The following is a 26,646-nucleotide window of genomic DNA, read 5'->3' on the forward strand; positions in this document are numbered from 1 at the left end:
TTCAAGTTCTTGAAGGCAGGTAAACTGAACTATATCTCACCCAACTATTTCCTCACAAAGTGTTTGGGTTCATACATGCTACATAATGGTTTAAAATCAATGACATCACTGTGAATGATTTTAAACATCCCACTAGGCCAAAAAGAAACATTATGTGCAAATTTTGTAAATGTAAAGGATCATTTATGAAGCTATTGTTGCATAGCAGATAGATCTGGTAGTTTGTCTCAAGAGCAAGAGATCAAAGACCTGGTCATTTAGACTGGAACTAGGATATGAAACCTAAATATGAAAACACAGAAGATTACAGATGATTTTTTCAAGCAAAATTCCTAACTTATTCAGGATCACTAACCTTGACGTACTGCCCAGAAAAGTCTGTCACTTCTGCTGTGAAACATCCTGAAGCATCAACAGGACAAACAGGCACTGAATCCTTTTGAATAATATTAAAATCCATGCAGACCCTGTAATCATCCTGTAAGATTAAAGGAATACAAAATAACTGAGATTTTTGATTTTGGCTTTTGAGATAAGACTTCTATAGTTCAGAATGCTAACTAAATTCTCCAATACTCTCATAGGTAATATTTTCTTTACATTGTAAAATTCTTTTGTAGAACTAAAATGTTTTTTGTAAAAGTTCTGTTCTATATATTTAATATTTAATTATATCAAGAACTGATTCCACATGTACATTTTCACTTTTCGGGTGCAGTATCAAATGGTGACTTGAATGTGTCAGTAACTTGTCACAAGTTTTTTTTTTTTAATAAAGCCACAACTGTTTGAACATAATACACTGAAACATTTTAATTTTTGCTTGGTTTTAGCTTGATAAACTAGATAAACTAATTTAAGATAGCTTTCTATGTATCAAGAGAATAAGAAACATCTCTTCTAAATATCCCATGCATTTTTCCTTCTTGACATGCATATGTAAGGCATACAGGGTATAGCATCTGACCATTATATTTGAAAATACACATCAGATCAACAGTCACATTCTATATTATTCTACGCAAATGCCCTCTGCCAAAAATCCACCCCAGACCTATGTACCAGGTAATAAAAAATTGATTAACTGAGTGACTGAATCTATCCACCATGCTATTAGTTGTCCTCTTCTCTTTCTTTCCCCGCTTCCAGCATTACATCCATCCTATTATTTTACACATCCCATTGCTACTTGGTTCCTTGTAATCAACAAGGAGTATAGATCCTGAGTCACTCATAATGGAAGTCCCAACCACAAGCATTCTTAAAGGCCGAGTCTCAGTGACATATAAGCATATATCTATCTAGCTAAGATAAATATGGATAATTTTTGTACAGTATCAGTAAAAGATAGAAAAGAGTTGAACAGAACATGTTAGAAATTAGTAGTTCAAAAAGAAATTCTGAATCTCAATAAGGAAGTACCAGGAGAGCTACAATAAAGTCACAAGCAATTCTAAACTTACAGCACCAAAGTAAGGAGCTTGATGTACAACTCCTGTTCCTTCTTCTTCCTTCACATAGTTGTCAGTCACCACAGAAAAAGCACCATTTTCTCTGCACTGGAAGAAAAATTCAGAAGTTTTCAAAATGTAGAAAATAACAATATAGAAAAGATGTGAAAACATTACGGAATGTCAAGATCCTGATTTCTCCATCTGTCTCTTCCTTGCTGCAAATGTAATTCTAGCTTTTTAAAAAATATGGATTCTTCTAGATATTTAGCTATATCATTAGAAATAGCAAATGATTAACCATTAGTTTACCTTTATAAAATAATTGAAAAGAGGCTTGTATTTCTTCCCTTTTAGTGTAACACCAGGAAACCTGAAATACAGTATGTCAAATTAGTTGTCATTTACGTCTTTTAAGTCTTTCCATTATTTATAAAAGCTTTTCTGCATTTTTGGAACTCCAAAAATATCAAAACAATAATATAGACATTTATATATCCACATATACACACAGGTGTGTGTGTGTGTGTGTGTGTGTGTGTACATTTAAATTCAATAATATTAATGTCCAATCACCGAAGTAGCAACAGATGGAATAGTCATTAGCTCATACAATTCTAGAAAAGTTTCTGAAAGCTCATGGAAAAATTAAACTATACAGTTTCTTAATAAAACAAGACACGTGGTTTAAAGTAAAATAACTGCTCTTTAGCTCAGATTTAAATATTTGTGAAATCCAATGAAATATGAGTGCAGTACTTGTAGCAGATAACTTAGTAGTATTTTTTTAACATTTACTTAGTTATTAAATTGATATGTTCTCAGTGTAACAGTTAACTACTGCTAAAAACATTAACACAAGAAAACAGCACAAAGCAAAAAAGAACGAAGATGGCAGATAGAGGAAACTCAGAGCTCTGTTTGTACAGATTTCCTTTTATTCTTTTTTTCCTTTTTTTAAAATTAGACTACATCCCAATTTTGTCTTGTAAATACCAGAGAAAAATAACGGGGAAGGAAAAACCGAATAGTGCCGCAGTTATTCTTTACAAGCAGGGGCAGCTTCACATTGCTTTAATAGACAGTACCTAAGACTCCTTCATTAGGGTTAGGGTTAGGGTTAAAAGAAACGTTGCCCCAAAGAGAACAAGATAGATCCACAAGAGAATTATTAAAGATAGAATCGAAACTGTAAATCCCTTCAACTCTATTCAGCAGCATCTATCAGGCAAAGGGGGAGGGGGGGGAGATGGTTCAGAATGACAGAGATTAATCACATGCTGAAATCTGATCCATCTGTAAGAGGATGTGATGAAAGCAACAAGTTTAATTGCTGCTGCAGACACTACAGTTCCTATTTCGTTTCCAAAAGAAACGTCAACGCTTTAATGGGATTGATAGTAGATACATGAAGTGAAGTCAGCACTTGGCTACAGATAAAATTTCCAAGTTAATGAAACCTCAATTCTGAATATCAAACCCTTTGAGAGAATACAGAACATACAGGTTCTTTCATTACAGAGCAGATAAAACATTACTTTTTGCTTCACTTGCCGTTTTCATAGCAATTACTTATAAATTGCACAATTTAAAATGCATACAACAATCTACTGACTTGCCTGTCAAGTACTTCATATTCACTTTCAGATTTGTAGAGAGATGCCAATCTAGCTTCCATCAGTATGAATTTTTTCCCAGTATTTTGGTCTGGAAAAAAATGTTAAGATTCAGTTTCCGCACTATAATAGAAATAGCAATACTAATTTGCAATGTTCATGTTAATAATGGAATACTATTAAATCCCAGGCTGGCAACAAAAAAAATGGAAGTGTAAATACTGACATCAGGATTACATTTGTATTTAAGCTTAAGCAAGAATTTATCTTTATTCTATTTCAGGTATGACCAAAAACGTTACACTTATCATGCTGTTCAGACAATACCTAGTTTGTTTTTCCTTTATGTTTAGCTATCCTTGTCTTCACCTCCATGAACTAAGAAGTTGGCTGGGAGGACTAAAGCAGAAAAAATCCAAGATATTTCATTATGTCATGGTTCAAATGAGTAATACCTTCAAATCATGTTTTCAAATTTGAATTTGTCGCTAAAAAGTAGCCCATCTTTGATACACAGTTGACTAAAGACAATCAATGCAGCCAGTTTTGGAAAAAGAAACACTACTGTGATATAGTATGATTTTAAAAGCTGTGATTGGTGTATTATTCATAATGGAACTAGCACCGTAAAAGAGCTGAATAATGATTAAGAGCAAAGGAGAGAGATGGAGAGTCAATAATAATAATAACAAACAACAACAATAATAATAATAATGAAAGGGACCTTGGAGGTCATCTAGTCCAACCCCCTGCTCAGGCAGGAAACCCTATACCATTTCAGACAAATGGCTGTCCAGTCTCTTCTTAAAAACTTCCAGTGTTGGAGCATTCACCACCTCTGGAGGCAGGTTGTTCCATTGGTTATTAGCTATTCCTTAATCAAAAACCACGATTTAGGGCAGATATACAAACCAGCCATGACATCTGACGTAATGAACCTTAACAATGGCTTTCTCTACATGCCTGCAGCACATGAATGAGGCTTTTGTTGGTGACTTCTTTAACTCATTAACCAGGATTAAGTCCTTGTTGTTTCCTCCCTTCAGAAAAGCCTCTGGATAGAAATCAAGGTACAGCAACACTCTGAATTCAATGCAATAGATTGAAATCACTGAACATGTATTTATCAGGAAAAGCTGTTTCCTTTAAATCAATGTTTTTCAAATTTGGCAGTTTTAAGGTGTGGGCCTCAACTTCCAGAATTACCTAACCAGCATCCTGAGAGTTCAAGTCGACACATCTTAAAATTGATAAGTTTGAAAACTATTGCTTTAAAAATATTGTAAAGGGGGAGGCTCAGCTAATCTCAATGTACACATGTTGTACTTTGATGATAAAGGTTTATTATTATTTATTATTAACACTTCTAAGGAGTACTTATGTAGGATGTGCTTGAAATATGATGAAGAATTAGCAGTTGAGAAGGCCAGACTATTGGTGGGATTCAAGCAGCAAAGAAAAGTAGGACAAGATAATTTCAGATGTAAACAGAGGAAAGCCAAGATAACAGCTGATCTGAGAACTGAATAATTTTTTTTATTATTCCCTATGATTCTTTTACTGTATTCTTAGTTTCCTTTGAAGCAAGCTCAATTCATGCAGTAATTGGCAAGAGGACACAAGTGATTTGCTATGTTTCCTCTGAAATATTTTTAGAAATCCAATTCTGGCCCTCTGGTGGTCACCTAACCAAGTATTAACCAGATTCAACTCTGTGTAGTTTTCAAGATAACCAAGGCTAATTAGGTGTTTCCACTTGTAGAAATTGGTGGTATTTCCTCCAAGTATAAAAGAACAGGGGAGTGGCCTTAAGCTAGGCCAACCTTGACCAAAGCTTAAAAGTGAAATGCTTTAATTTTCTATAATACAAGCACTGCTCCTCAAATATGAATACTTTTTTCTCATTTTTGCAATTTGAAACTGTTCTCATCACTTGTATTCCTCAATTATATGCATTCTAAAACTGATTATGAGAGGTTTATTCTATTCTGCTTATTCTTGAGCCATAATTTGCAAGTACTTGAAATGATGAGTATCAGCTGTTCATTGTTTTGTTCAATGTATTTAGTGGACAAAAAAACAATCATACTTGACAAGAAGTCAAAGTTGTTTGCTCCTTTTGTGTCATCACAATGCCATCTGAATCATCATGAACGGGTTAATCAGAACGTGTTGAAGGAAACCACTTTATATAACTATTACTAATTTTCTACTTTTCTTAAGGTTTATTATGATTATCAGCTAGAAGTTCCTCAGTGAAAGGATGTTAAATGAAGATGACAGAGCAAGTATATAAAGTCAATCAGCCTTGAAGTTAGCTACTTATCTATGGAAACAGCCTTTCCTCCTGTCAAACAGTAACTATCCATTGATGGAGTACAGCCATCCATGAAAGAAAGGATGAAAAACATTTTTAAATCAATGGATTTAAATAGCAATACTGACTTTATTAGAAATATTCCAGGGCTGTTCTGATCATTCCAGGTGTTCCAAGCACAAAACAACCATATTTTAAGTTTGAAACGCCTATCTCAAATTAGAAACAGGGCTATTTCTAGTTTAGAACATTTCCAGAATAGTCGGCATAGCATCTGAATGCTGGTAAGGTTGGAACAGTCCTTTTCAAACTTGAAACAACTATATTGTGGGTTTTAAGTGTAAGATACTGTATTTCAAAATTCCACATTCCAACTGGATTGTTAAGTTACTGCCCTTAATACAGTATCTAGAATCTTATACTCTCTTACTTGATGATCAACTAAGTAGGATATTTTTTCAAGTAAAGATATCGTTTGCATATACTAGAAGAAACCAATAATTATATGCCATCTCATGTTTTATACTTGCCTTTCACTTTCACATACTGCAAATCTGGATTAACACACAGGGCTAAATTGCTAGGCAGAGTCCATGGAGTTGTTGTCCAAGCAACTAGAGAGTTACTTTCATCATCTTCCAATGGAAAGGTGACAATAACTGAGGGATCTTGAACATCCTTCAATATAAAAATTTGGAAAAGGTGAAATCAAACAGAAAAAAAAGTTTCTTGCACTTCAGAAAATAACAAAGAAAAAGGTATTGTTACAATCAATAATATTTGCATTATTCATGACTATTCATGAATCATATCAAAGGCAAACAAAATTTTAAAAAGTGTATTCAATTGATGGCTCTGTGGTAAAATAAAAACCTATATTAATTGTCTAAATATTGACAGAATTTTCAAACTGGAAGCAAAAATAATAATTTAAATTACAGGAATAGAAGTTTGCATTGATTTAAATCTGATTTACAACATAAATCCAAGAAATCTTTGAAGGTGTACTACTTTTTCTAATACATTTCTTTTATGCATTTTCTTTTTATTTTTAAATTACCAACTTGAGCTGCAAATCCACCAGGTTTTTTTATCCCATAAATTCTATAACATATCAACAAAAGAATTAAGAAATATTCCTTTCCTATTTCTTGCTAAGAGATTAGCTAGAACAGCATGTCTTCCAGCAATTTGCAATCTTATGCAGTAGGTTTCTTATAGATTCCTGTTATTAGTTGTATACTGTATATGTTAGTTAGAAGGAAGCTGAAGCCACCAGCCTGAGGATGACGGATGGGATTCCGTCGAAACGTTGCTCCTACACCTTCAATTCTACGCGGGGAAAAACCCGAATGACCAGAGATCCACATACAAACACCCGCGAAAACCTCAGAAAACATATATGTTAGTTGTTTATATATTTGTATTTCCTTCCTTTCTTATAATCTGACTCAAGTGTTTCAAAGTAGGTGGCATATAAATGTAGGTATAAATAAGTGAATAAGTTCATTACAAAAGCAACAATGTTCTCCTTTTGCAAACTGCATGTGTTTTCTGTTCTTGATCTAATGCAACACTGAGAAATCGAGAGTATGTTTCTCCTAATCACAATAATTAAAAATTCTTTAAATTAAAATCTCTGTACCAATGCCAACAAGTAAAACTGGCAGAGAAAAAGCATTTGGCCAAAATCCAAATTTGTCCAGCATCTCTATCATTTATATCAGATCTTAAATGTGGCCAAAATATAAGCACTGGAGCTTTACAAAGGCAAAAATGTTTCATTGCATGCAAAATGCAAAACTCTCACTTGTCTGCAACTCCTTTAAAGCAGCTGTGACTTTTCTCAGGCTTGCAAGCTGCAGTGTTATCATGCTGGCTGCTCAGATCAGAAGGCATTGAATAACTCATTTTGGGAAGGTCAAAGACATCACAAGCTCGTTGAATAACCTCATTTGCTATTTCATGGAAGAAAAACCGGGCAGCAATCAGGCGAGCCCCTTTCTTCCCTTCTTCTTTTCTTTCCCTCCAAGACTTGCTGAGTTAGCTGGTCTCTGCCTGTTCTCCACTTATTACAAGAAAAGCCCTCCAGACCTGGAGGCGGGTATGTAAAAAGGTGACGTTGCGTATCTCACGGGTTGAGAGAGAAGAGGAATAGTCAACTTTTGCCAGCACAGGTTGCAGGTGAGACCTGAACAAATCCAAAGATTCCCAGTATACGTTTAGCTGGCTAAGGGATGGGACCAGAGCAAGCAGCACAGGCACATAAAGAAACAAGAGCTGGGACAGAAGTACAGATAACTCCCAAATGAGCAGAGAAGCAGAGCCTGGCACCCACGCCAACTTCTACAGAACTGACAAAAGCCAGCCAAGAGTTTCTATACCCAACTTTTCCCTCTCTTAGCCAGAAATTGAGAGGTGCAACATCCCAAGAACACTTCAGGCCAGAGACAACCAGCACCTAGTACCAAAAAAAGCCTAGAGAAGGCGGGCTGGCAGCAAAATTGGAGCAACTGTAACTTAGGCAGAGGAGAAAAGGACTTTAGTTTCTCTGCTCTTTGCATCAAGAAAAGCTGTGAGCAATAGAGTGACAGAAAAAGTGAGATAGAAAAGGCAAATAGAAGTTTATATAAGTTATACCTACAGACATGGTAAAAAAAACCAAAAAACATAGAATAAGATATTTCCAGCCACTGGGTTGGGAGATTTTGTGAGCCTGTTTGGATTGTTGTTTAAATAGTCTCTAAAGTGATATATTTTTCTTTTTTAAAAAATCACTCATACAAACATGTTGTGGGGGTTGCTATTTGTAGCTTTTAATAGTATATGCCACCTGAATAAATGGTAAGTAAGCAGCTGCATACATTGAATATAAACTAAATATGAACTAAAATTATTTAGAAATGTATAGAAGCATAAATCTATAGAAAATCCAGAGTAAGATGTTTAGAGATAAACAGAGATAAGGTTTAGAAAATACGATAGATAAGATATCCTCAATTTTTTAAATTAAATGTTAATTTTTTTTCCAGCAAAAAAGAAAAGTCAAAACCTTTTGCTTCTTGATTATGGTCTCTGCCATTTACCCAAAGGAACTTTTCACAGTTTTATAAGAAGGGTATTTTTAAGCAAATAAAAGATTTTTTCCTCCCAAAATTAATTGAAAAAAATATGTTTAAGATATTCAGTTCAAGCACTTGAGGCATTTAGGATCAGTTCACAGGAAATCTTATATTAAACAAACTTTGATCGGCACACAGCAGTCCTCGCTTACTGACCACTTGTTCAATGACTATTTGAAGTTACGACAGAACTGAACAAGTAGTCCTTACAATCAGTCCTCAAAGTTCCAGATATGCATGTTATGAATATTTGCAGACAACTTCCATCTGAAGAAAGGCAGATCTACCATGAGCGGGCAGTTCAAATTCATAAAATGGTGTCACGACAGGTAGCTTCTCACAACCACAGTTGTAAAACATGTTTTCTAGCACCTGTTTTAGCTTGTTATATACTCTTTCTGTTCATCATAAATTTATCTTTATTTCTCCATAAATGAATAGGCATACCTCTAAACAAATCACTGGATTGCAGCACTTTAATAATGTTCTCTAATAAGGCCTCTGGGGCCCATTAGGCACCCTGAGGCATTGTTTTAAATCAAGGTGCAGCTAAACATTGGCATTTTGGTTTGAATATGCCATACCTGTATTCCCATTCCATTTTTAAAAAAAACAAGTCAGGCATTATGGTTCTCTAACACAAGACTGCTATCAATACTTTTAACTTAATTAAACGTTCTCAAAATCACAATAAAAACCCAACAGATATAACTTAATGAACAAAACAAATAAAAGCAATTTATTAAGAAACCAGAATTCAAAATATGGGAAAATATAAAGGCTATGCATTAAATGAAAAGCTGGAATAATTTGAATCAGTCTTTAGGTGATGTCACAATTGACACAACAGTCACTGGTTTAGAATCTAAAACCGCACCTTACCTAAGATAAAACTGATTTAGGTTTTCTTCTTCAGTACCCATCAGGAGAGCCCTGATGGTCTATCTAGCTCTTTTAAGCTAGACATCAAATATCTAAAGGTGCTATGTTGAAGTACTTTCAAACAGTGACAGTCAGTCATTAATATAAATAATGCTTTTACCAGTTGATTAAAAAGGAATGAATATACTTTCCATCCTTACAAGGCTATTGAATATTTTCAAACTTATATTTGGCTTTGCCACTATACAGTTCCATTCAAGATATAAAGCATTGTACCTTATAATTCTGGTGAGACTCAAAGTTGGAAAGGGGTGTATTACATGCAGTTGAGAAGGGCATAACTTTAACTCCTCGGTATACCAATCCTTTGTCATACAGCTGTTTGAAAACCCACCTACGAAAACATAATTGAAGAATTCAAAAATAGAGATTTGTCAGCTTAAAAGAAATAATAAAGTACAGAAGGCAAACTCATAATCTCTTCCAAGAAAGTCTCTTTCTCAACAGATTTAATGTGAAGATTTTCTTTAAAAACTGCATCTTTCAGATCAGTACTTATATGGTATCTTCAGTGCCATATCTTCCAGGCCCCAGAAAGAACAATCCTAATATTGGGTATGTAAGAGCCAGGGTAGCGTAGTAGAGAAGGCACTGGACTAGAAGTTCAGGTGGATCCAAGTGAGCCATGGAAACTCTCTAGATTACTTTGGATCAGGCAATCCTCTCTCAGCCCAAATGATTTCACAAAATTCTTATGGGGAAAAGTTGAGGGGAAGGTGTGTTGTTGTATGTTACCCAGAATTTTTGAAGAAAAAGTAGTATATAAATCTAACACATGTATAATAATTTTGAAATATCTTAAATGAAAGTATGAGTACTATGAACAAGATGTCACAGCAACATTTCTCATCTTACAATGACATGATTTGAGCTATGGTCAGGAAGGACTTTGTTTTTCTTAAGAAAAAGTGCCATTGTTTTATCAAATGTAAATGTTTTTCCTCATTCTTCCGAGCTAATTCTATAGCCTTGGGTGGAAGTGTTCTCAACTCCATGCCTATTTCAATTTTCTTCATAGCTCACCGTGAGTCCTATCACACTCCTTTGCAGAACTGGTGATTTGCCATCCATATCTCAATTTTCATTTCACCCTTAAAAAAAAATTCTGCTACCTTTTGGCTTGCGTAGAAAAGCATATTCCCACCTGCCCTCTGTAGCCATCCTAGAATGAATTAATGGTAAAGATAACCTGGCCAAATTTAAGGCAGCAGAGGACATTGTTAAGAGGCTCCCAGTTTAAAACTATGTTAGGTAAGCCAGAAACATGGCTTTTATTGCTGGCACATATAAAAATGACAAAAGAATCTGCATAAACCACTTTTAATAAGTGTTACATTAAACATTACTTTGCATTTATTATTCAGATTTTATTTAATGAACAGAGCTGATAATGATGATGACTGCCAACTACAGAAAGGTAATTCAACTGTTTCTTCTCCTGGTGTAATGCTCCCAAAAGTAGAGATCCTCCAAACTCAAATTGTATTATTCTCTTTGGGATTCCACCCCCCTTAGGACCATAGCTGGAGAAACTAAATTCCCTTTCCATGCTGGTTGTAATCCAGATAATGATAAGCCTCCTACTGTTTAATACTATTTGCATTTGAAATGCTGCCCCATAAAAGCACACTTAGCTGTTTTATATTTTGTTAACCACACTCTGCAGCAGTAAATTACCATTCCAAAACAATATAATCAACACAATCCAATATACATTTATGAAATATGAAGGTAATTTTATGTCCTTTTTCCAAAGGATAAATGGCTACTTCAGTTAAAATAAAGGCATAATATAATAGGACACTCACAGACTGAAAAGTGGGAAGCTGCTATGCTAAATTTAAATCAACTAGTCCCTCTTGTGGAATTTTCTCCAAGTACAAGAATATGAAATTCCACACCAACTTTTTTCAATTATTTTAACATTTGAACTCACTTGTAATATACAGGATATATTTATAACAATAACAGAATAAAGTCGTATTTGCGAAAACAAGCTGTTTTGCCTAACTCTGACAAAGACAGAGATATGAGAGCCAATTAAAGCACCAGAAATTAGGAAACTGTGACCTCTAGTCCCATCTTAGGCCCAAGAGAGCTTGGTGACTTTGGGCCAGACACTGTTCTAGGAATGAAGCAAGGGCAGCAGGAGTCAACACAGACTCAAAGGGACAGACGGACGGGGACACGGACACACACACACACACACACACACACACACACACACACACATATTTGTGGCTATCCCTGCAGTTTTCTTGACAGCATTTTTGGAGGTTTGCCATTGCCTTCTTATTTGTTTCAATTTACAAGTAATTTGTTTGTTTATATATTTAATTTCTTAACCAGCCATCTCCCTCACAGAGAGGCTCTGGGAGGTGAACAATACAATACAATAAAACACTGAAAATCGAATAATTTAAGATTAAAAATTTAAAAAGGGCAAAACGACATTATAAAATTGCAAGACAGAGAGAACCAAGATGAGGAAAAGAGTTGTTAATACAGGCAGGGAGAGGGACTCATGGGGCCAAAGAGCCCTATGATTCTGTGGGCCCGTGTCCCCCAGGCAAGGCTACACAGCCAGATTTTGACCCCTTTACAGAAAGCTAAGAAATTGGGGTCTTTCCTCGTATCTGAGAGCAACTTGTTCTACAAAGCAGGAGCAGCAGCAAAAAAGGTTCTCTTCCTTGACCTGCCAGTCTGAATTCTCTGACTGATGGGGCCTGAAGCATGCCTTCCCTGCCTGAACCAGTGGGTTGGACTGATGTAATGGGACAAGGCCGGTTCGATAGGTAACCTGGCCCTATGCCATATAGGGCTTTATAGGTAATGACCAACACTTTGAATTGGACTCAGGAAACCCAGTGCAATTTGTGAAGCTGAGGTGTTATATGTGCCCTTCTTTGGTTCTAATTTCTAGTTCTCAGTTAACTACAGCAATTGAGACTGGAATTTCCAACACTAAGCAATATGATCATAAAACATAGCATGTGACTGTGTTGCTTCGTGACAGCTGTTCACCTCCCCTGGTTATTGTTGTTAAGCAGATCGCCACAGGTCACTAATGAGGATATTATGTGGTTACTATTTGGCTTCCCCGTTGACTTTGCTTGTAGGAAGCTCGCAAAGAAGGATGCAAATGGCAGACATGTCATCATGGTATGCTGCAACATCAGCTGAGCCCCAGATCCTAGAAGCAAACTAGCAGCCAATATAGCTTGTATAACAGTGGTATTACTCTAGGGGGCCTCCAAAACTGCTCACACCGCTGTTTTCTGTTTGAATTGTAGCTTTTAAATACTCTTCAAGGGTAGCCCCATGTAGAACACATTACAATAATACAAACAAGAGATAACTAGGGCATGAGTGAATGAGTGCAGGGCCTCATGATCCAGGAAAGGGCACGTGGTACACAACACAAAGTTGTGCAAAGGTTCTCTAATAATAATAACAATAATAACAACAATAAAATTGGAAGGGACCTTGGAGGTCATCTAGTCCAACCCCCTCCTCAGGCAGGAAACCCTATACCATTTCAGACAAATGGCTGTCCAGTCTCCTCTTAAAAACTTCCAGTGTTGGAGCATTCACAGCTTCTGGAGGCAAGTTGTTCCACTGGTTAATTGTTCTAACTGTCAGAAAATGTCTCCTTAGTTCTAGGTTGCTTCTCTCTTTCCATCCGTTGCTTCTTGTCCTGCCTTCAGGCGCTTTGGAGAATAGCTTGACTCCCTCTTCTTTGTGGCAGCCCCTGAGTTATTGGAACACTGCTATCATGTCACTCTTCATCCTTCTCTTCATTAAACTAGACCACAGGTCTGCAACCCGCGGCTCTGGAGCCGCATGCGGCTCTTTCAGCCGGCTCCTGCGGCTCCCAGTCCTCCGCCATGCACAGTCAAAAAAAAAAGTGGGACTAAAAAAGTTCAACCAATCAATTTAAATATGCAGGGTAGGTGCATATCTCACCTTGGCTCCACTCTTCAGTCAAACCCTGTTCTGCGCATGCGCTCATGTACGTGCATGTGCACACATTTTTTGCGGCTCCCAGTTTTTCCTTTTGTGAGGGAACCAGTTCCGAGTGGCTCTTTCACTATTTCAGGTTGCTGACCCCTGAACTAGACATACCCAATTCTAGCAACTATGACTGCCACGTGCTCTTTGAACAGGAATCATACAAGAAAATAACCCCTCCTTTCTCTATTACCCAATTATCTGAATTCACAGGACTGCTTCTGCTAATTGTACTTTCCCTTAACAGAGAAGCCATCAAGCAACCTGTCCCAGAACATGGCTGATGGAGGAATTTGGCTTTAAAAGGCACATAAATACAGCATAAAGAGTTCAAGAGGTTAAAGAATACTTACCAGACTGACTCCATGAATCCTGGATAAAGAGTTTTATAATCATTGTCAAAATCAATCCACCGCCCAAGTCTTGTAACACTGGTCTGAAAAGACATTAAATACAACACACATCACAGCTCAACATAGCATGGACATAGCATGTATGCATAATTACTTTTTGTTCATTTCTGCTAAAGAAAAGGGGGGAAACCAATTTTCTTTGGTGGTAAAACGAAAATATTTTCAGGAACAACTTTGTTCTAAAATGTTAAAAAAACAAATTCCACAAGATATGCAGAGTTTGCAGAATCATACTATATTGCAGCATAATACTTGAGAGAGGAACAGAATGATACACAATGGTATTGTCCTGCTGAAACTATTACAAAAAGCATTCTGATGCCATAATAATTAATACCCAACAATCAGAACTCAATGAAACTGAACATGGATTTTTAACAACTGGATAATTCTATGCAACCAGAGGTTTTTGGTCAGTCTCTCTCTCTCTCTCTCTCTCTCTCTCTCTCTCTCTCTCTCTCTGTGTGTGTGTGTGTGTGTGTGTGTGTGTGTGTGGTGTGTCTGCAGACGTGCCTGCAGAGTTTAAAATTTAGCAGCTTATGGTTAGCTTTTTAAAGCAGGGAGGACTACAAAAATAATCAGTCTTCTATTCAACATTAACAATCCATCCAATTTAAGCTATGCTACTTGAATCAGCTAATCAACATCTAAACTAGGATAAAGAATAGAAAAAAACCTGCAATCTTCTTAACTTACTCTCCATTCTTGGGAATACCTCATCACAATTCCTCGACAGTTGCGATTATATTCTGCGATTCCCATTTTTGCAACATCTTCTGGCCCTTTGATGCCTAGTGCTTTGTCAATTTCATACTCCTAAAGAAATGAAAAGCATGATTCCTTGAATGAAAGACAGAATAATCAGACAGACACAGACAGAATTAATATAGATAGGGATGGATGGATGGACGGACAGACAGACAGATGTCAGAGAGACAGTAAAACCTGCTAAGTATAAACAAAATATTTTTACCATTTTTTTGCAAAAAAAAAAGAGACTGCAAACACACAGGTCATCTAGCACATAGCTTTTATAAAAGACTAAGCTAAGTTCAGACTGCATAGCAGTTTGACAAAGCTGAAATAACTACAAAATCAATAAAATTTTATTTTTCAATCCAAAGACCTTTAAGAATGATCTATCTGAATTAAGCAGACTTAAGCAGAATACAAATCATGGGTGGAATGGATTCCCATTCCTTCACCTGAACTTTCCCTAAATTCCTTACAGATGCCCCTAAATGTAAGCAGAAAGTTGGTAAAGTATCAGGAACAGATAGTAAGGGCTGGGCATAGTGGGTAGTAGAGTAATGTAAAGGAATATTAAAAGTCATAAAAACAGTGAAAATGTTACCCAGTCCAGTAACGAAATGTCTGCAAGCAAACAACCAAGCTCAAAGAACACCAAGAACTCCACAATGTCATAAAAGCCCTATTATGAAGCAGTGGATGTAGCTGATCCTGCCAAAGTTATTTTTGAGACACAAATTGAAGCACTAATTGTAAACAAATTTCAAAGTAGTCCTTTCAAAGATTTATTTTTTCCAACCTACAAAATTATTATCAGATTAAGGAATCAAACTCTGACTGAACTGGCTCCATTATGTAGGATTGCTGTTGCTATTTTTATAGAGACTGAACTGACACAAAGGCAATTAAGTCAGCCTTTCTGGGATGAGAGCAAGTCAGTTCAATTATCTCTATCAGTGTAGTTACAAAGCTTGAATTAGATGACAATGGATAACCAAAAGAATACTATATAGAAACAAAGATGTTGTACATACCACAGGCAAACCATGGCAATCCCAGCCAAATCTTCTGTCAACGTGAAACCCACTCTGATGAGCAAATCTAGTTACTATGTCTTTAATGGTTCCTGCAAGTATGTGGCCATAATGTGGAAGCCCTGTAGCAAATGGTGGACCATCATAGAAGGTAAACCTAAGAAGCAAAAAAAAAAAATACATAGCACATATTTAGAAGCAGGCATCTTTCACAGTTTAATCAGCTTTTTGGTTATTATTTCAAAGAAGTTTCTAGGTTTCTAATTTGAGAGCCCAAAAAATATATTTGAGTTGTATCACACAAATTCAGATATTAAGCTTCAAAAGAAAATATCTATGAATAAGGATATTAGCTGTGGTCTGTTTATAAAAGTTATGGAAATCTAGGAATGTACGGTCTTACCTAGGTCTATTTTTGGACTGTTTGAGACATTCTTGAAAGCAATTGAGTGTGTTCCAAAGCTGCAGTATTTTCTCTTCTTCCTCTGGAAAATTTATGTTCTCTGGGACTTGCTGAATCATCCTCTTCCTACCCGAAACAAAGCAATATTTAAAAAGTTAAAATATCTCCAATTGCTGCATATCATCAAGTAAATTTACAATAATTCAGAAATGTATTTCAAACTGCAGCATCACAGAACATGTCTAATCAGAGTAAAGTCCTACCGTATATAGAATTAATTACTGACTATTCATTCTTTCTTATTGTCTTTCTCCTTTAATGTTTAGGACTGCAATTCCCAAAGTGGGCAAAATGAGCTAACATACAGCAAGCAGGTAATAGCATTCTGGTTAAATATTATATGCAAAAAAGCTGGAGTACAGTACTTAAAACAACAACGCTGAATCTGTTACAAGGACTCTCCCGGCAATCTATCTGCATGTACTGTAATACAAAGCCAGCATTATTCATTGTAAATATGCACCATTCCATTCAAAATCAGTACTTGTTATGAATCAACAAGTGTATTGAGTCCTTTGGGAATAGGGCGGTATATAAATTCAATTAATAAATAAAATAAATAAGTAAATGCTGCAAAATCACTCCAACTTGGCTTTTCTAGTGAGTAGGAACACACCTAAAAGCAATAATCTGCCCATCTAATGATTCTATGCACCTCTAGAGCTCCATCCACGTGTTGCTAAGATGCTGATATGATTTGGCACCGTTTAACACCAACATTCAGATAACAACATATAAGGCCAAATAAAACTGCCATAGGTTTCCCCCACATGAATGCTCAAGTTGTTCACCAGCTTTCTAGCATGACAGCACATACTGAAAATTAGCTAGATCCACCCACTTCTACATCATGCCCCCCACAATAACAAGTCCAGGCATCAGCTGCATGTTTCAATACTAAATAAAATCAGGAAATCTTAAGCACTTTTTTAAAAATTATTTCATGCAAACTAGAATTCCAGGTCTGTCACTTTCAAAGTTGCCAGAAATTGGTAGCAAAAGTCAAAGGCTGACTTCATATTCCAACTTCTTAGAAAATAAATAAGCCAAGTGTTCAAGTTGAATGCCAAACGTATCAGAAACGAGCAATGGAAATTTCCTGTTTTACTGCACATTTGCAGTGACTTTAGCACTGCACACCAAAGCAAAGATGATATTCTTCCCACAGCATCCCTTCATTATAGTTTTTAGATCTACTGGTTTTGTCTCAAATATCCCCACGTTGCTTACTGAAAGGATGTTTTTCCCTTCCTGAAGAAAAAGCAAAAAAAAAAACCCGGAACACACTCAGGCACAGCTCGAAGTGATTCACTGTTCTTGCTGCAGTAAAGCACTGCACCTGTAACAGGAAAGCAATGTAACAATGACCGGGCTATGGAGGCTGCTAAAATATCAAACTCCATGCATATGCCAGAGTATTTATTTTTGGCCCATTTCTACCAACTGAAACACTGTACTGAGTCAACAGCATTCAGTAACCACAGGGCACATTTTGAATATATCAATCTAATCTAATACAATCAAGTTAAGCACGGTGCACTTTAGTGGAACATTTGACGTTTTGGGTGTGGGTGTGGGTGTTCCCGGGTGTGGGTGGACCCCAACCCCTTGCGCCACTTTTCCCTCAATCCAACGCCTCAGCATTTTTCATTCCCATCATTTCCGATCGGCACGATTGAAGAATTTAGGGGTTGGATTTAGCAAGAAGGTCACGACTGGACTGGACTGGACTGGATTCTCAATCAGGAACGAAATTTCAGCTTCGCTTCCAACTGTCTGAAGAGAGTGTTCGAATTTTTCTAGAAACTCGGCCAGCGCCCCGTAGCACCAACGGCTCCTCAGCATTTTTCAATCTACCTTGCGTGACAAAAGGGGCGCCTTAACCCAGGGGTCTTCAAACTTGGCCCTTTTATGACTTGTGGACTTCAACTCCCAGAATTCCTCAGCCAGCAAAGCTGGCTGAGGAATTCTGGGAGTTGAAGTCCACAAGTCATAAAAGGGCCAAGTTTGAAGACCCCTGCCTTAACCGACGGCACAGATAAAGGAAAAGACTACTGCCGCCGCCCCCTTCCCGTTCTCCTTCCCCTTCCCCGCCCTCTCTCCCTGTCTGCTTCCCCAAATGCTCCTTCGGTATCGCCTCACCTGCCTCGAGGCCCAGCAGCAGCAGCTGCAGCAGCCCGCGACCGGCTAGAAATGATGCAACCCAAGAGCAAGAGAAAGCATGACAGGAAGTCGAAGAAGGACTCCACGCCTCTCCCCTCGCGGCTGATCCAATCTCTCCGACCATAGGCTGCAAAGAAGGCGGCCTCCGATTGGGTAGGACGAGTCTCCCCAGCGACCGTAACTCCCAGCCAAGGGGAAAGGGCATCAAACGGCGGCGCGCGGCTCAAAGGCGGCGGCGGCGGCGGCGGCTCCTCCTCCTCCTCCTCCTTCCATTTTGCTCGCCCAGGAAAACCGGTTCGCCGGAGGCGCGTTAAAAGAGGCGAGCAACGCGGCAGGTGGAAGGTGGAGACATTTGGAGCGTTCCTTGCTGAAAGGGGAGGGAGGGAGGAGAGGTCTCGGGTTTCGCTCACATCATTTCACCATTGTCAGGACCCACCCCAAACCACATCTTAGGAAGACAAAATTCTTGGAATCAAATCTATTCCAAAAAGAATCTTTACTATGACATGCTTGGTTGTAGGAAACGAGACAGGACTTAATGTTATTCCACGAAGTAAACCCTTATAAAGAGTTCCTGGTTTAACCCCCCCTTAACCCCATTTGGTCAGTCCCCCATCCTTTATCTCGTATCATCCCTCTCCTGGGAAAAAGGAACTTAGGACCCTTCATGTTTATTGCTCTTTTCCGTGACACAAGCCAGATGCTAGCAACCCCTTTTTGTTTCCCCAGTTCAAAAGGTGTCTCCTTTCATTTGAAATGCCTAATACTGGTTCAATACACATCCATTCTCTTCTCTTCGGGAGATGGCAGAATCCATGGAATAATGTTTGAAACATTCCATTTATGAATATGATATAAATGGATTCTGACCACCATCCTGATTACCAGTGATAAGTCTTAAATTCTGTGATTTATCCCCAAATACAGTCGGTTTAGTGACCGTCTGAAGTTACAACGGCACTGGAAAAAAGTGACTTATGACCACTGCTTTTTTTGTAAAAGAAAAAGGTGCCGGAACTCACACACGTCATACAACCTGCCTTGCCTACAAGGTTCCATCCAAAAAAGGTGCCGGAACTCCGTTCTGAGCGTTCTATGAGGAAAAAAAGCCCTGCTTATGACCATTTTTCACACTTGCAACCGTTGCAGCATGCCTGCGGTCACGTTATCAAAAGTTCAGATATTTGGCGGCTGACTCATATTTATGACGGTTGGAGTGTCATGAGGTTCCCCTTTTGTGACCTAACAAGCGAAGTCAGTGGGGAAACTAGATTTACTTAACCCGTGTTACTAACTTAACTGAAGTGATTCACTTAACAAATGTCTCGCCTAGCAACAGAAATGTTGGGCTCGTTTGTGGTCGTAAGTCAAGGACTACCTGTATAAAGTGCCCATTTTCTGGATTGGTATTTAGAGAAGTGAATGTTATTCCAATTTCCACGATAAACATAAGCTGGTAAAGAAAATGACACTAAGGGGGACTTTGCCAATGGAAGTGATTATTGTACAGGGAGGCTGTATTTTCCTTTGTACCAATTTTCAATACATTTAGTTATTCAAAAAAATGTTTTGTTTCAACCATCAGATGAAATGAACACAATTTTTGTCTTCAGTGTGATTACTTGGGTAAAGAAGTTCATTGCATCACACATTTGTCTAGGGTTCTTAATGTAGTTTGTTTCAATTGACCCAGTATTAGGCTAGCATACTATCTTGAATCATCAAGCAGCCAAACAAGCTTCTCTTGCACAAGACACAGACAAAAATGTGGTTCAGCTACTTTATGATTCCGTGTTTCTTTTACTTAATGCCAGTGTTTACTTCTAACTATAAAAGCATATTTGTTTTTGTCTTTTTTTTAAGTACTGTGCTGAGGTTTAGGAAAAAATAATCTCTCCTGAAATATAACACTTACTTGACTGAAAATGTTAACAGTACTGTAGAGAATTTACAATATCAGCATCAAGTACTGTAGGAACCTTGTCAAAAAATAAATCTAGCTTTCTTATTTTTATAATTCATCTGACACTCATTAAACCATGCTTTTGCTGGATACATTTGCTACTTTTCCTGATTTCTTTACATCAATCTCATTTTCTATTTGCTGGAACAAGCAGTCTATGGCTTATGTTGGTATTTAGTTTTGCTCTAAAATCAACTTCAGAAGTTATATCTCTCTCCCTGCATTACACCTGTGCTGATTGTTGTAAAATTTCTTTCATCAGAATTAGGTGACTTATTAAAAGATTTAAAAGTAAATTGTGCATTACTGAATGTGTGTCTATTATCACCATTAGAACATTTTTCTGTGTGCTTGCACATACATGGAACTACCAATAGAGGGTGTATTCTGAAGAGTTGCTATGTGCTACTGTCACTGAGAGTAGAGTATTAACATTTGACTATATTATTTGCCTGCCATAAACTTATTTATCTCAGCACTTCCAGATCTTCTCCATTTGTCACTTCAGGACAAGGAAATTTTGAAATCATAGAATTATTTCCATTTGCAATATTTTCAAAATATTTAGCTGTTCTAAAAATATGTTTGTTTCAAATGCATAGAATGAAGGCTACTGCTAAGCTTGTAAGCCGCCCTGAGTCTTCGGAGAAGGGCGGGATATAAATGGAATTAAAATAAATAAAATAAATAAATCATCACAATTCAAACACAATGATGTAAAAAAGACCACATTTTTATTTTAAAAATTGTTTTTTCTTCAAGGAATGGGGAAAGGATGATTAACAGAGATGGGCATGATTAACATTTTAATGGTGATGAGGAGCATTTGGAGCAAACATACACCTTTCAGCAGGTGTATATTAAATTTGGCTTTTCCTAAGCTGTTGCAGAAAAAGATGCAATTTCTTTTAAGGTGCTATGGGAATGTATCCAAGTGCTCCATATTCCCTTTCTTCCTTCAAGTTCAGATTGCTGCCCAACCAAAATGGCTTTAATATGACACTCAAGACTAAAGCTTAACTCCTGTACCTCACAGGCCAACGGTGCAAATATTGTACCATGCCAAATTTAATTATCTTATGCAAGTTTTGCTTGGTTTAATATGTAGTAGAACTGGTTCAATAAGAGAGAACACCTTGCCTTATAAATGTTTTAAAAATAAATACATGTCTAAGACCTCAGAAGAGTAATCTCAAGAGAAATTGACGGTGTACTTAAAAATGCCAGATATGTAAATGCACTGTAAAAACAGTGACATAATAAAAACAAAAGCAGTCATTAAATATAAAAGAAGCAGTCATATTTTTTATCATTGCTGGCTTCCTCCTACAAGCAACAGAAAGTTTGAATCATGAGGAGTGCAACTCTGAAACAATTTCTATGCTTGTGGTTCATTTAATCCACGCATTTGAGGTAAGTACAGATAATGTACAGAATAAAATAGCATAGCAATCTTTTTTGTGGCAATAAATGCTTTTGATTCAACCAGTTTTCAAGACATTGCTTAGTAGAAGATGGGGAAGACATATACTACATTCTCCACTTTCTGATTGATAAAGGGGCTTAGCATTTTGCACACAGTTACCTAATTTAGATACATAAATGTTTCCTGCTGTGGTCTTACAATTTATATATTTAAGTTTCTGGAAAATGCTGAAAGCTGCTTTGTTACAGAAAAGGCCTTCCAAATGTTAATTTCCAGTCTTTCTGATAGGAGTACAGTGTACACTCTGCTTTGTGGGAGGGATTAAGACAGAATAGTTATAGCACTTAGGCTTATATACTGTGTTTTCCCAAAAATAAGACCCACCCAGAAAATAAAGCCTAGCCCGATTTTTTGGCGTGCACCTAATATAAGTCCTACCCCCAAAATAAGCCTTAGGAGCCCGCCCACCATCTGGTTGCTGACTGCAGCAACGGGGCAGGAGAGAGCGCATCATACCAGTGCTGCCACGAGGTGATGCAAGGCAGGTTGGAGTACCTAAGGGCCCCCACAGCCAGGCCACTCCCTGCTCGGCAACCTCCTCCAGCCCGTTCAATGACCCGCCTGCCCGCCTGCCTCTTCCCTTTCACTCCCGAGCTGGACTGCCATGCTACAGAGGATGGTCAGGGGAGGCTTAGTTGCCTTACCCGGTCCCCCTCCAGTGTTTTGGAGCCAAGAGGGAGTGATGGTGAAAGGCTGAGCAACCAGCGCGCAATAGCCATGTCTGCTGCTGGATGGGCTTTCTTTGGTCCCGGCCACCCCTGCTTCACTCTGTCGATCACCTACCTGGCGGCAGCAGCCTCCTTCTCCACCAACTCTTCTGTGGCTTGTGCTGTGACCAGGCGGCGCAAACCTCCCTGCTGCCTTCCTCCACCTGGCAGACACCCACCAAAGCCTCCTGCCTGCTCCCTCCCACCATCTGCTTGCCTGCAGCTGCAATGGCTTACAGGGCTTCCCAGGGCAGACACTTGGAAGTGAGGGCAGTGCTAGTGGAATACACTTTCACTTGAGGAGAGCAGCGCGGACAGGCGGGGCAGTCAAAGGACCGGGTGGCACAAACCTCCTCTGCCACCCCCCTCAGACACGCAAGTCATGGAAAAGTTGGTAGAGAAGAGGCAGCTGCCGCTGGGCAGGTAATCTGCGGGGCAAAACAGGGCAGCTGGGACTGAAGAAAGCTCCTCCAGACCTCCCTCCAAAATAAGCCCTAATGGGTCTTTTGATCCAAAAATATATATAAGACCAGGTCTTATTTTCAGAGAAACATAGTATGAACCCATAATGCTTTACAGCACTCTGGGCAGTTTACAATGTCAGCATATATTGCCTCCAACAATCTAGGTCCTCATTTTACCAACCTCAGAAGGATGGGAGGCTGAGTCAACCTTGAACCCTGTCAGGATCAAACTCCAAGATGGGGGCAGAGTTAGCTGCAATACTGTATTCTAACCACTGCACCACCAGGGCTCCTGGCTCCTGGAAGTAATGCTATTTTTTACCACATAGTTTAAATAACATTTACATGAGTAATCTAGCTAAGAAAACAGATCATTAAACAATTCAACCCAAAGTTCTCACTTGACCAGGCTCAAATGATCATACTTCAGATGCCTTATGCAAACCCTTGTTTTTTCTGGTCAAGGTGGGAAAGGTAGAAGAAAAAAACCAGTAAGGTGGACAGATGTGATTACAGGAGTGATGGACGCACCATTGGAAGACCTGAGGGACTAGGTTGAGAACAAATCATCCTACAGAAAGTCTATCTTTGTCATTGCTAAGGGTTGACCTAACTTTATGAAACTGTTGAGTAATTGATCTATATTCATTGCATCTCCCCATGAGTACCTATAATATATATAATAATTATCAAAACACCATTGAAAAAAATCTGTACAAAACCATTTGAAATGAAAATGCAACTTTCTCCTTCTGAGTCTTCCATTTATTCAGTTCAGACCTAAGACTGAGAATCCTCCAATGGAATTCACTTTGAAATCTCTTTCTTTGAAAGTATTTTCTACAGTGAGATAATTTGCACCTTCCTTGCTACTCAATACACCTGGTTAGCGTTAGGGTTAGTTAGGATCACGTGAGAGCAATCCAGGCAACATGACCACAACTTTGGAAGTTTCAATCAGATGAAGGTCTTGCTTAATGATCCGCATGGTTCCTGTTTAACAGTAGCAACTGATCTTCCTGGAATTGCTACATGATGTGGTCATGTGACCACACTTTACAATTATGTTGCTTAGTAATGGAGTTCTCAGTCCCAACTGTCATCATAACCCCAGGCTTATCCGTTGTAGCACTTCAGAGCATAAGTAAAACATAGAAGTACATAAATGTAACATCCTAAATAAACCAAAACATGGAAGAAAGGATGCTAGTGTTATTAGAAAGTTTATTAATTTAGCATTTTCAAAATGTTCATAAATTATTTTGTCACCTTCCAATAAAACTGATTAAACCTGATGCCATTCTGCAACATAAGAATTATTAAAATATCTCTGTTCTAAATAAAAAAAGAAAACCAGCAGAGGGCAATATTTTCAGGGAAAAAATATTCAACTTTAACTAGATTTTTTTTTCTTTAGTCTTAAGGCTGAATTTATTATTTATTTGCTTCTTTGTAAGAGAAGAAAGGAGTAAAGTAGGTTACCAAACATAGAGATACACATGGCAATTGTAGCATTTTTTATTTGTTCTTGATTTTTTTCCTTGATGTGACTGTGAAATTTAAAATTAATGTTAAAATTTTTGCATACTATCCAGAGTTTTTATTTATTTTTATTAAATTTTATTTATTTATTTGTATTTTTAATCTTATTAAGGATATATACAGAAGGAAAAAGAGCAACAACCATTTAAGATCCCTGGCATGAGAACACGGACAATGACCAGAGTTATGGCTACAACACATGGAGCTATAAACAATTCACTTTTAACAACAGATACCCAGAGACAAATACATCCCAAAAACGGATGCGCGACAACTCGAATATGGCAGACCTCAACAAACAGATCTGAGCGCGCTCTATGAGCAGAGTGCAGACACCAACAGTATAAATGGAATCTTCCCACCCCAGCATCTCCATCCTGACAACTTTGGCAGTTGGCCAACGAAAGCTTGATTTTTTTAGCAATAAAAACTGTTTTAGTTTTTAATTCTATCCCAGTGTTCATTTGTTTGAATCTCAGTAGGGTATGGCTGACTGATGAGAACAAATAAGTTTGAAATGATCATATCAGTTTCCCTTTAATTCTTTGTTACCAATCCCAAAAAATTTACTAATAATAATAATAATAATAATAATAATAATAGTAATAATTTTATTTGTATACCGCCCTTCTCCCGAAGGACTATATATATATATATATATATATATATATATATGTGGATCCTTGGTTTTTCGGGTTTTTCCCCGCGTAGAATTAAAGGTGTAGGCGCAACGTTTCGACGGAATCCCATCCGTCATCATCAGGCTTCTGCTTCCTTAGAATGAAGACTAGAAACTAGAAACTAGAAATAGAACAAAGAGCAGCCCCTCGTGCAGAGGTATTTATGGGGGGTCTTGGTCCCTCCCTGACCATAAAACTCTCTCGCCAATGGGGCTGTCGGGGTCTGAGACCCTTGGCTCATCAGTGGAAGCAAAGAAGCCTCTTTGCCTCCATCTGATGACCCTTTTGGGGAACTGCCAATGGCTGGCACTAATCATCTAACAATTCCCCTTCTTGCCAGCCATTCTAAGAAGGAAGCAGAAGCCTGATGATGACGGATGGGATTCCGTTGAAACGTTGCGCCTACACCTTTAATTCTACGCGGGGAAAAACCCGAAAAACCAAGGATCCACATACAGGCACCCGCGAAAACCTCAGAAAACATATATATATATATATATATATATATAAGGGACGCAGTGACTCAGTGGGTTAGGACGCTGAGCTTGTCGATCAGAAGGTCGGCAGTTGGTGGGTCGAATCCCGAGTGCCACGTAACAGAGTGAGCGCCTGTTACTCGTCCCAGTTTCTGCCAACCTAGCAGTTCGAAAGCATGTAAAAATGCAAGTGGAAAAATAGGGACCACTAGGTGGGAAGGTAACAGTGTTCCGTGCGCCTTTGGCATCTAGTCATGCCAGCCACATGACCACGGAGACGTCCTCGGACAAGCTCTGGCTCTTCGGCTTTGAAACGGAGATGAGCACCGGCCTTTAGAGTTGGAAACAACTAGCACACATGTGCGGGAGAACATTTACATTTACCTTTAGGCAGTATTTCTCACTCTTTTTTCTTCCCTTTGTATACTGTAATATTGCTTAGTCCTGTAAAAAGTATGATTGTTATGCAGATTTTATATTAATGTTAGCTTGGTTTTTTCAAGCATTTTTTTCCTTTCTGACAAATATTTAGCACTTTTTAAAATTTCTGGAGCTATGTAAAATTAATTTGTTCCATAATTTCTAATAATTTTCACATTCTATACAAATTATAGACAGAACTGTGATTGCTGTATGTTTTTTTCATATCCATTTTAAAATGAAGTATATACATTTCCAGAAACACTTTCAAGCAATATAGTTCAAAACCCATTATCTAAAGATCAGTAATAGTTTCATTTTGTGAATACGTGTGTTGCAGAATTTTAAATTTAATGTAACTCCCAAATGCACTGACTAGTTGTGATAATACAGCTGATTATCATATTTTTGCCTATTGAAAAATACTTGCCTTGATAGCAAATGTGCAGTGTTTGAAATACTTTACTCTGTTCTGGTAAGCTAGCACTCACTCAGCATTACAAAAGGATCCCACACCACTACCATAATGCAGAAAGTTCTCTTCACCCACCCACATCTAGGGGGAATTGCTGTGTGTTAATATGCTCCCTAGGGTGAATACAATTCCTGCTTCCTGGCAAAAGCTG

The 26,646-nt window shown here is 37.9% G+C and overlaps 1 protein-coding gene across 2 annotated transcripts in view; it reads right to left on the reverse strand.

Moving 5' to 3' along the window:
- The window catches only part of IARS1 (isoleucyl-tRNA synthetase 1), an 81,269-nt gene extending 62,830 nt beyond the window's left edge, over positions 1 to 18,439 (reverse strand). For both annotated transcript variants that reach the window (XR_014491353.1, XM_083353873.1), the window contains exons 1-11: positions 18,262 to 18,439; positions 16,060 to 16,185; positions 15,657 to 15,813; positions 14,569 to 14,688; positions 13,813 to 13,895; positions 9,665 to 9,782; positions 5,915 to 6,062; positions 3,071 to 3,158; positions 1,764 to 1,824; positions 1,464 to 1,559; positions 356 to 478 (exon numbers count right to left, since the gene is read on the reverse strand). Coding sequence is in view for 1 of the 2 variants with exons in the window: in XM_083353873.1 (XP_083209999.1) it covers positions 356 to 478; positions 1,464 to 1,559; positions 1,764 to 1,824; positions 3,071 to 3,158; positions 5,915 to 6,062; positions 9,665 to 9,782; positions 13,813 to 13,895; positions 14,569 to 14,688; positions 15,657 to 15,813; positions 16,060 to 16,178 (1,113 nt within the window). In the remaining variant the exon portion in view is untranslated. The remainder of the gene's footprint in view (positions 1 to 355; positions 479 to 1,463; positions 1,560 to 1,763; positions 1,825 to 3,070; positions 3,159 to 5,914; positions 6,063 to 9,664; positions 9,783 to 13,812; positions 13,896 to 14,568; positions 14,689 to 15,656; positions 15,814 to 16,059; positions 16,186 to 18,261) is intronic.
- Positions 18,440 to 26,646: the final 8,207 nt, after the last annotated feature.

Source organism: Vipera ursinii, assembly GCF_947247035.1.
Source record: "Vipera ursinii genome assembly, chromosome: 2".
NCBI classification, from domain to species: Eukaryota; Metazoa; Chordata; class Lepidosauria; order Squamata; family Viperidae; genus Vipera; species Vipera ursinii.